This window comes from Solanum pennellii, chromosome 8 (genome assembly GCF_001406875.1).
Source record: "Solanum pennellii chromosome 8, SPENNV200".
Lineage (NCBI taxonomy): Eukaryota > Viridiplantae > Streptophyta > Magnoliopsida > Solanales > Solanaceae > Solanum > Solanum pennellii.
Window position 1 is genome coordinate 60,106,057 of NC_028644.1, and position 10,760 is coordinate 60,116,816.

The following is a 10,760-nucleotide window of genomic DNA, read 5'->3' on the forward strand; positions in this document are numbered from 1 at the left end:
ATGCATGGACAGATATGTCCCCCATGGGTCCCGGACTGAGAGACAGCGGGTGTGTATCATTAGGGAAGACATGCATCACTATACTTGACATTGCATCTCATGGCATTACACATTTTATTATTGATGAACTTGAACATGTGTTTTGATGATCTTGTGATTGTTTCTCTGTGAAGCTTGTGACTGTTGAATATTGAGTTGTTATTGAGAATGTGTAAACTGATAGAGTGTGGTTATTGAGTGGTGTGTTTGGTAAACTGTTAGGCTGTAGCGTGGAGGTTTAGATATGGCGTAAGGAGTACCCGTATTTTGTTCACTTAACTTGTGTTTAGAGGTTTGCTTGTTGGGTACCGCGTGGTTTGGTACTCACCCCTTGCTTCTACAAATTTTTGTAGGTTACGAGCCCGGATTTTTGTGATACCTTCCATTCTCTTCGTTTCCGAGGCATCTTGTGGAGGATTGTGAGGTAGCTGCTTGTCATCTCAGCGAACTTTCCTACTCCAGTTTATGACTTTGTTTTTACTTGAAAGACAACTTCATGTTAGACTTCTATTTGATTTCAATTCTAATATTTACATTAGAGGCTTGTGCACGTGACAACCTGATTTTGGGGATTGGATTAATATGACTTGGTTTCATAATAGGAATTGTTGTTGGATTGTCATTTACTTCCGCACTTTGTTAGATATTGGGTTTTAGGCTGACTTGTCTTGATGGGATTAGACGAGTGCCATCACACCCATTTTTTTGGGTCGTGACAATGAGTGAATGAGTAATGATTAAATAAACACAAAATTATGATTAAAATTTTAAATTATTTTAATATACTAAGTAATGAGTATATATCTTAGGGTGTTCATGTATTAATTTTATATAGAAAGAGGTGCAATCATTGATTTGAAAATGCAAGAAGTATATTTGAAATGAAAATATATTATCAGAGTATTCAATTTAATTAACTTTTGAATTTTATTATTCTATACACATAATATGTGAAGAGGTTTATTATCTATCAAATATTTTTACGTAGTTTATATGAATCTATTTATCTTTATATTTAAATATAAAAGATATAGATTAAAATATAGTAAACGAGTTAATAATTTTTTTAAAAAATCATATTCTCATTCGAGGTTGAATATATTGAAACTTAATAATAGCGTAACGTTTTGGATAACATTCTTAAAAAACAAATTTGACAAATGATAACAATTATATTTCATATAAATGCAACTAAAGAATCTAAAATACCAATAGATGTGATTCATGCAAAAATCATACAAATTTAAATTGTATATTTGAAAAAGGAACAGAAACGATTGAAAAACGAAATATTCAAAGGAGTTTTATCATATCAATATGAAAAAGAATAATAAGACGTGTAGATGTATTTTATTAATATTTTTCAGTTATTTTATAATATAATTCTTATATACTCAAGAAAAAAAGTACATCAGAGTATATGTTGTAATATAAAGATTCAAACTCATTGATATTTCAATAAAATGTAGAAAGTGACATATTAACTACCCGTCCAAACAAAAAAATTACTAAGAAAATATATATTGACATTTGACATATTGATTTATAGTGTACTATCCCTCATTTAATAGATTATAGATGTTAAATTTGTTAAGTTTCATTTCAATCGTCATCTCAAAACGATCTTCATAATTAATATATAAATAAAAAAAATAAAGTGATAATATTACGTTTGAAAATAAAAAGAGCTATATAATTGATTGAAAAAAAGTAATCCTTTAATACTATTTTAAAGACCGCGCGAAGCGCGGTTAAATTGCGTAGTATAGATAAATTCTTAAAAACAATTATGGATTTTCTTGGGTTGTGTATGTGTTTGGCCTAAGGACCAAAACAGATTTTCTAAAACTTCAGGGACACAATTGAGTTAAAAACTCTTTAACAATTACAGAGCACTGCCCGCCGACGGTTGTTTGCTTGCGCCTGGACAAATACTGCAGAGCTGAGAATCGCTTTCAGTTTTACCATAAATTCTTGGCAATAGCTAGTTGATGGAGTCGGAAGTTTCTAGAAATCCATGGCGAGTGCTGGAGTTCTACAGTGGAATTGGTGGCTTGCGGTATTCTCTGCTCAAAGCCGCCGTCGACGCCACTGTTGTAGAAGCTTTCGACATAAACGACGTCGCTAATGATGTTTACCAGCACAACTTCGGTCACCGGCCTTTTCAGGTGTTTGAGAAAAAAAATCAACCACATAATTGCTTTGTTTTTAACAATTAATTTACTTTTACTAATTCTCGTCCACTGTTGAAAAATTGTACTGCCTCTCGTTTATTGGTACATTAGTTTAGCTAGTGTAGATTTAGTCGAGAAGATATCATATCAAAGTTGGAAGTTTGAAAATTTATTGAATTTCGTAGTGTTGAAAGTTTGTATAGAAGTGTTTATTGGTGAAATGGTATTCTACATTTTGAACGTATCAAATTGTCAACAATTTCATGTAAATTTGGATTGTGGGACTAGCTTTTCCAGTCTTTATTCTGTCGATGAAAACTCGAAGGAGAAAATACAGAATCCTGTCGGGGTATTCAGATACAAGATTATTCAGTTTGTTGGACTTGATGGAGTAATACTTTCATTCTAAGATCAATAAGCATTGTTCAGTAACTAAATATATATAGCTGAGCTTTTTAGGTTCCTTTTCTATTATACATAGTAAGTAGAGAAAAAATTGTATGCAGAGAAGTAAAAGCGAGTTCTTTACCATGCATGAAATGTTTACTTTTTATATTCTCACATGGAAAAATATTGTGGATCTCAGTTTGAAATGGAGGGAGCATTTTACTCTATGAATGTTATACAAATGTCACTGATAATTTATACTCGTCAAAAAAGAATTTCACTGAGAAATTGCTTATACATTGGTAGTTTCAAATGTTATTATGATACTTAGCTAGTATTGGTAAAGTTTATACTTTTGGGTGACAATAGGGTAACATTCAGACTCTGAATGCCGCTGATCTTGACGGCTACAATGCTGATGCTTGGTTACTTTCTCCTCCTTGTCAGCCATATACTCGACAAGGTGATGAATTGCATTCCCCCATTCTTTTTATAACCGTGGTGCCCAGGCCAGCAACCGTGTTCCCCCATTTTGCTTTTCTTTCTTCTTCTTCTTATGGCCATATTAACTGCAACCCTTTTGTTACATTTTTGTGTCAGGACTCCAGAAAGGTTCTAGTGATGCACGTGCATCATCATTTCTTAAAATTCTGGAACTTGTACCACAGTTATTACGTCCTCCATCATATCTTTTTGTGGAAAATGTTGTAGGATTTGAGGTTTGTGTCTTTCCCAATTCATGCTTCATTCTACCACCTATGTTTTTACTAATTTTATCCAGCTGTCTTATGCTATATTGGGGCAGATGGTCATCTTTGAATATATATATAAAGCCTTTTTCCTTCATTGCAGACTTCTGATACCCATGCAATATTGGTTGATATATTGGAAAAGAATAATTTTGTTACACAAGAATTTATTTTGAGTCCACTGCAATTTGGACTGCCATATTCTCGGCCTCGTTATTATTGCTTGGTATGTCTCTATGTTTTCCTCTTTGGATTTTTATCAATAAAAAGGACTAGTATCAATCTTCATCACATGTATGTTTTCATTCATTGCGCATGTTTCTGGACTTCTTTTATTTTTTAAATAGTTGTCTATCCGTGATGTTGTTAATATTTGAATTACTTATTAATTGATGTGTTGAAATGAAATGAGCTGAGTAGAACAGAATAGTAAAAAGAACTTCATATTCCTAACCCAACTAGTTTCTGATTGATGTATAGTCAATTGTTTGATGGATTACACTTACATGATTGATGAGAAATGATTGAGATGCATTATGGGAACTAACTGAAATTTCCTCAATAAAGACAAAGTGTTTTGCGGGGAAAGATCATTGAGGAGCACAAAGAAAACATTAAAAAAATTAGGAGAACTTGTGTCATTTCTCTTCTTTGGCTTATGAAGCTAACCAACATGTTTTTTGAATAAAAGTTCTCCTATTTTTCCCAGATAATGGGAAGGATAGTTTTACCTGCTGATTGTTGTCGATTCTTCTCAACAACTAAATTTAATATATTGAAACTTGTAAGTTGCACTTCACAACCTAAAGTTCATCGTGCTTAGGCAAACATGTTGTGCAGAGCAAAGTATATCATTTGATTTGATTACTAAGTGTCTAAATCAAGGTTAATATTAGGCAGAGACGAGCACAGATAAGAAAGCTTAGTCAAATGTTTAACATCTAGTAACTAACATGGTTCCTCATAAACCTCTGAATGACATCAGTACACGATAATTTTCTTGTAACTGCTTTTTCAGTTACCTTTTTTTTATATGCTTGAATAATCATTACAAGTAATCTTACATTTTAGTATACAGTTGGATGCTTCATTTATAAAAAACTTGGGTCACATGGTTGACTAACATTTCAAAGGTAAAAATTGCAGTACTGTTTTATTTTTAGGCTTCACATATCTTGGTTTACCTTATTGTAGCCCTTGATCTGTTCTAAAGTAAGTAATTGTTTTGAGTTCCCCCAGAGATTTGGTGTGGTGGTAAGAAGGCAACGCGTAATGTATAGGTTATAGGTGCATGTCAAGGGTTCAAACGTTGTGGCAGACGAAAGCCTTGAAGCAGAGAAGGGTAGAGAAGTGGCCCATTATCCATTTTGAGTTTTGAACCATGCAAACCTTGATAACTTTTTTGTTAATAAGAAAATGTAAGGGGTCGTTTGGTTGGGAACTAGTTATCCCAAGATAAACTATCCTAGGATTAGTCTTGGGATAACTTATCCCACCATGTATATGAGATAACTTATCCCATCACTATGCTATAACTGGTGGGATAAGTTTGTTTTTTTTTTTTTGGGATAATGGTAACTTCACTTCTATATATGCACAGGTATACTACAACCAAGGTGTAGTACCCTTTCAAAAGTATTACAACTTACAACTTGTAATTCAGTTCTGTGCCTTGCAAAAAGTTGAAAACATCACAAATATCTTCTGTTTGAGCTAGTAGTTTTTGCTCACACCAAAAATAATAAAGGCCTAAACAATTCATTTTAAGATTCTGAATGTTGTTTTAAGTCCCCTCAAAGCACCTTTTGTTCCTCTCAATTCAAATTGATCACCAAATACATGTTGGGACGATCTTCCATTTTTCTTCCTTCTTGCTACATTACCATCCACATTCCAGCATCTTAGAACGTCTGCAATGCTTCCAGGTTTCACCCAACTAATCCCTTTCCAACTGATGAACATCCTCCAAAGCTGGTCTGTCCATTTGCAGTGCAAAAAAAGATGGTTGATTGTCTCAGCTTGTTCCCCACATAAAAAACAACCAGTGGTTAGTTGTTGACCTCTTTTGTTCAGGTTATCATGAGTTAACACTGCTTCTTTGGCCAGAATCCAGATGAAACAGTTAACTTTGTAGGGAATTTTCGGTTTCCATATCATCTTCCAAGGCCAATCTCTTTCCTTCACTACTTCTACATTTAGCTCCCTGTATGCAGATTTGACAGAAAAAATTCCTTTACTGTTTCTGTTCCATTCTAGTCTGTCCACTTCGTCAGTCAGATTGTTGAAACTTGCTACTGAGTTATAGAATTCTGTTATCCTCCCAATCTCCCAATCATTCAGAATTGGTGGGATAAGTTATCCAAACATGTCAACCAAACAAAACATCTAAATTTTATCCCAGGACTATTTTTTAATCCCAGGAATATTTATTCTTATCCCTCACACCAAACGAGCCCTAAGTGTTTTGAGTTATCCTTATGTTAGTCCATTGTTCTTACCTGTTATGTAAACCCATAGGCAACAAACAGTTATTTAGTGTTATATTTATCCCAATTTATGTGGCATATTTTCCTTTTTAGTTTGTCTCAAAAAGAATATCATACTAAAAATCATTTGACTATGAACTTCCATTTTACCCTTGATGAGACGATTTATAGCCACACAAATGTCTATTACTTTTTCTAGACCACAAGTTTCAAGAGTTTGTATTTCTTTCTTAACCTCCGTGCCCAATCATCGCCACATAAATTGGGCAAAGGGAGTATTGGGGAAGTGTTGGTGACTTTATGGACAGTCTTATAGATTGCAGAAGACCTGCTTGAGTTGGAAACTTAATAATCAACACTTCTTGTCATTCTTAACATCATGGGAGTGAATTGGGTAATGCAAGGACCTCAATGGAGCTACTGAGGCTGGCTCTTCAATGGGATGGGAAAGGCAAAAGTGCAAACCTGGAACTCAATCCCCTCCGCTATTTCGTGGACCATTTGGAAAGAAGGAATGCAAGAGTTTTTGAAAGCAAAATTGAATCTGTAATCAGTATGAAGTACAGATGTAACTCCTTCACCTTTTTTGGGTGTAACATGGCTATTGCAAATGATATGGATGCCATGTTAGATTGCTCTTACACTTGCAGCAGTGTTGAGCTGCTCTCTCTGTAGTTTCTCTAGAGCACTTTCTTGTTGCTGTATTTGCAATGAAGTAACCTTTAATAATCAAAACAAATTGTTAAAGACTAAATAGACATGGGAGTTCAGTAAATTTAGGATGCAAATGTGGCTTGTTGGCGATCAAAATTCATTTCATAATTAGTTCATTCCTTGTGTATGTAATGCTTCAACTTATGGGTATTAATCTATTTATTTTGCAAAACACAAATTTAAAATACTGAAATTACTTTACTGCAGGCCAAGAGGAAACCTTTATCGTTTGAAGTCCCTGAATTTAACTGTCAGCTTCTTCGAACCCCTGGTCCTTTACTTGGGCAGACTGAAAGCACAATGGAAAAGGAACTGCTGCTGTCACCAGAGTACTGGGATGAGCTGCTTCAAGCTTGTCAACCTGTAGATGATTTTCTTGTATTCAAAACTTTTGGTAATCGGAAGGACTCATCAACTTATTCTTTCCATGCTAATGATTCTGTAAAATCAGATAGAATTGATGAGGAAAATGATGTGTGCTTTGTTCCATCAAGCCTGATTGAAAGATGGGGAAGTGCCATGGGTATCCTTCTTCCTGTTGATTCCTACAGCTTCCTCTGTTTCTTATGTCATATATATATCTTTCTCTCTGCTCGTCAATTGTTGTTGAGTTACATCCTTAAAAGATCACAGATATTGTTTATCCTCATTCAAAGCGTTGCTGTTGTTTTACAAAAAGCTATTACAGATATGTGAAGGGTACTGGCTCCCTGTTGGCAACTGCCGAGGCAACTTTCCAGGTAAAGCTTTAAAGTATCATCACGATATAACGTTTCTCCTTGACTATGTTTCAGTTGCCTTTATAATATAATATAACAATTAAGAAAGAGACTCTGTAGCTTTGAAAAGTTAATTATAATCTTACTTGCTCTTTCGCTACTCAATGAGATTACCTTGATATTTCTTGTTGAAGGTTTCTGTAGAAATGGAGAAGGAAACCTTTTGGGAACTCTAAGAAACATACAATATCATACATGTAACCATGCTTCTGCATGACATGGTGGATAAGTTGATTATTATTTATCTTCATAACCCATTACAATTAGTAGTTCCACAGTCTTTATAATTTTACGAGAGTTTTTCCTTATCTATAATGCCTCTTTCTGTATTTAAATTAATTCAAACCCTCACTTGAGCTTTTTGTTCTATGAGACTCAGATGTGGGTCTTGTTCACACTGATCACATGGGCTCTCTTTTCTTGTTGTTATGGAGGTTTATCTCTCTTCCACCCCCCTCAACAGTCAAGTGTTCTTTTAGATGTTAGATATTGAAGTAACAGGAGCAGTTATAAAACCTAAGGATGTTCTAACGGTCAGTGAAGGGGGAATGAAATTTTGACGCTTTCCCTGCCTACCATCTAGCTGCAGTCCTTCCCTTAACCCTAATCATGCTTACAACATGGAATTGGATGCTTCTTACTCCAAAAGTCAATAGGTAGAAGAGTGAGGAGGGTTTTTTGGCTATGTTAATACAATTAGCAATACTTGTGTGAAAATGGGCATTGCTTGTCAAGTGGCATTTGTGGGGCCACAATAATGCATCATTCATGTATCTTTCCCTCTCTTTGCACACATCCCCCAGCGAATCCCCTACCCCTGCTAATTGAGGCCTAAGGTATAGCACTAACTGTATCAAACATACTAGCAATGACTTTTGAGGGCCCATCCATTCTTTTTCTTTCTTGTTCTTTCCCTGCTTGTCACATCACCCCTCCTTTCCCAGTATCCCATACAAACCATGCCACTGTTATCAATTGGGTCTTCTGTGCTCCTTTATTAGTTGGGTGGAAATAACTAGATGAAAGGATTATTAATTGAAGAAATAGAAGTGGAAGATGGATTGACTATCCTGCCCAATGAAGCCCAACTATGTACTACTCTAAAACCTTATTAAAAAAAAAGTGTACTGCTCTAAGAACAAAAACCTTTGTAACTTAATTCCAACAAACAAACATCAATTAGAAGGATCTGTTACTCAAAAAGAAAAAAGGAATGATTTTTACTCGGTTAAGATTTATTTTCTCTTGTCCAATCTGTTTCAAGAATTTGTACAGTCATCCTTGGGAATATATATGTATGGGATAAAAAGTCAAATGTGGTAGAGAAGAAACTTGATAGCATCTAATTTGAATTCACTTGAATAACCAGGTCCAAGTGGGTATAACCCCTGTTGTAAAAGTAGAATAATGTGCCAGGGCCATTGTGAATGGTGCTTGTTGTGGGGAGAGATATGTTGTTGTGCCAGTTTGGTTCAGGGTAACCTTTGTGGAAGGTTTTCTACCTAGAGGTTGTTCAGTGGATTTTGACTTTTTGAGGTTTTTGTGCCTTACCGGTTCTGGAACTTCACCTAAAGATGCTGATGGGTGAAGGTGTATGGGAGGAGATGATGTGAAACATGCTTGGGAATTCAAAGAAATTGAAGATGGATTCTTCAATCTCACATGAACACCAAGAACAATTATGGAAAGCAATAAAAGGATGGGAAGATTAAGACAATTGTTAGGGTACCTATGTAGTAATTACCTAGACATATGTAAATGCAATCAATAATTTTAAATCCAGGATAAGAAGAAAGAAAGGATTGTTCTAGAGTTGCAGTGCAATCAACTAACTCAAAGAAACAATGAAGGGAATTTAGGAACTAATAAGAATAATATTCAAATAAAATACAATCCTAAGGGAGAAGCGATATGACTCATACATGAATTACTAACTTGTAGTAATTTAAGAGTGGTTTAACTCCAACTTTTATACAGTAACCTAAACTTATCCTTCAAAATAAATTGCCCTTTAAGAACAAAGACCATATCTCACAATATGCTTATGCAGATATCTAAAGAGTGGAGAACAAGGTCCAAGACAATTAGAAGCCCAAAAGGAGAAGGAAAACCCATGTCCTTGGTCCTAAATGAAGAGGCCCTAAAAGGGTATTTTAGTAATTTTTTTCCTTGGAATAATGAGCCCTAATATAAATAGGCTATTAGGTCTTTCTTTGAAAGGAGATTTATTTGGATGATGAGTTTAGGTTATTCTTTGAGAGTTGGGGATTTGTTCCATTCTTTTGAACCTCTCTTAAATTACTACAAGTTAGTAATTCATGTATGATTTCATATCCCTTCTCCTTTGGATTGCATCTCTTAGTTGAATGTTAATAATCAAACCTAGTTCTTTCCTCTCCTTTTGGACATCTAATTATCTTGGACATTGTTCTCCACTCTAGAAATATCCCCAATTCACAATAATTGTGTATTTGAAGTTCGGAAAGAAGCCTACATTTCATGATGGCCACCTCGTATCCCATAGGAGTTGGGCTTGGTGGGCTAGTGTAGAGATAGGGAGAGAAAAATAATGCGGGCCCCACAAATGCCTCTGGCAAGCAATGACCACCCTCACACAAGTTTTACCTTGTATTTAACACTAAGCAAAGTGTCTCTGACCCAGGTTCAAATTCAGCAAAGGGTAAAGTTAATTTCTTCTCAAATTAAGTCTTGGATGACAGAGTTATCCAATACATTTACTAGTGGAGGATGCAGGTACTGATGTAATAGTTGTGGTATGCACAACTTGACCAGGAAAGCATCGTTATAAAAAAATAGTTATGGTCATTTATCTACTTGAAACAGAATTTATTTACTTGTAAATTTTCTTCTTTTTTACTAATGGTTTTATAATATGCACTGCCTGTTGGTTAATTCTTGATTTGCTTATGAGGGATTTTTTGACTTACTTTTTTCTGTGAAACTAATCGAGGAGACAAAATGACATCCCTCATTTAAAGGTGAAGAAGTGTAAGATGCGACACCGGGATGTGGCCTTTTTGCCTTGATGTCACCACCCCATGAGCATAGCCATGTTCTTGATTTGAAATTGGGGCGGAGGTTCATATCTTCCAAATGGAGGTATAAGTGATGAAGTTGCTTGTGTCGTGCCGCGACATTAAATTCCCTCCGTCCATCTTTACTTGTCCATGTTTGACTTGGCACACCCCTTAAGAAGCAATAAATGAAGTGGTAATTTTACTTTATTACCCCTAATTATTATAAGTCATCTCACTCATTGGGAAATGAATTAGAAATAACTAGTACTTAATAACAAGGGTAAAATAGGTATAAAATGACATTATCTCATTGGCTTCCAAACTGGACAAGTAATCGTGGACATCCATTTTTAGTATTATAGACATGTAAAGATGGAGGGGGGTTGGGGGGGGG

At 35.1% G+C, this 10,760-nt stretch overlaps 1 protein-coding gene across 5 annotated transcripts in view; it reads left to right on the top strand.

Annotated features, from left to right (window-relative positions):
* The first annotated feature begins 1,839 nt into the window (after window positions 1–1,839).
* The window catches only part of LOC107029004 (tRNA (cytosine(38)-C(5))-methyltransferase 2), an 11,725-nt gene continuing 2,804 nt past the window's right edge, over window positions 1,840–10,760 (top strand). Inside the window, exons 1-7 of one of the 5 annotated variants that reach the window (XR_001457913.2) lie at window positions 1,840–2,207; window positions 2,970–3,063; window positions 3,201–3,319; window positions 3,453–3,575; window positions 6,757–7,072; window positions 7,176–7,289; window positions 10,303–10,448. Coding sequence is in view for 3 of the 5 variants with exons in the window: in XM_015230282.2 (XP_015085768.1) it covers window positions 2,031–2,207; window positions 2,970–3,063; window positions 3,201–3,319; window positions 3,453–3,575; window positions 6,757–7,072; window positions 7,176–7,289; window positions 10,303–10,325 (966 nt within the window). In the remaining 2 variants the exon portion in view is untranslated. Of the gene's footprint in view, window positions 2,208–2,969; window positions 3,064–3,200; window positions 3,320–3,452; window positions 3,576–6,756; window positions 7,073–7,175; window positions 7,290–10,302; window positions 10,561–10,760 lie in introns of those variants that run through there. The other 4 variants (XM_015230282.2, XM_027919119.1, XR_003580021.1 and 1 more) reach the window with 4 other exon arrangements.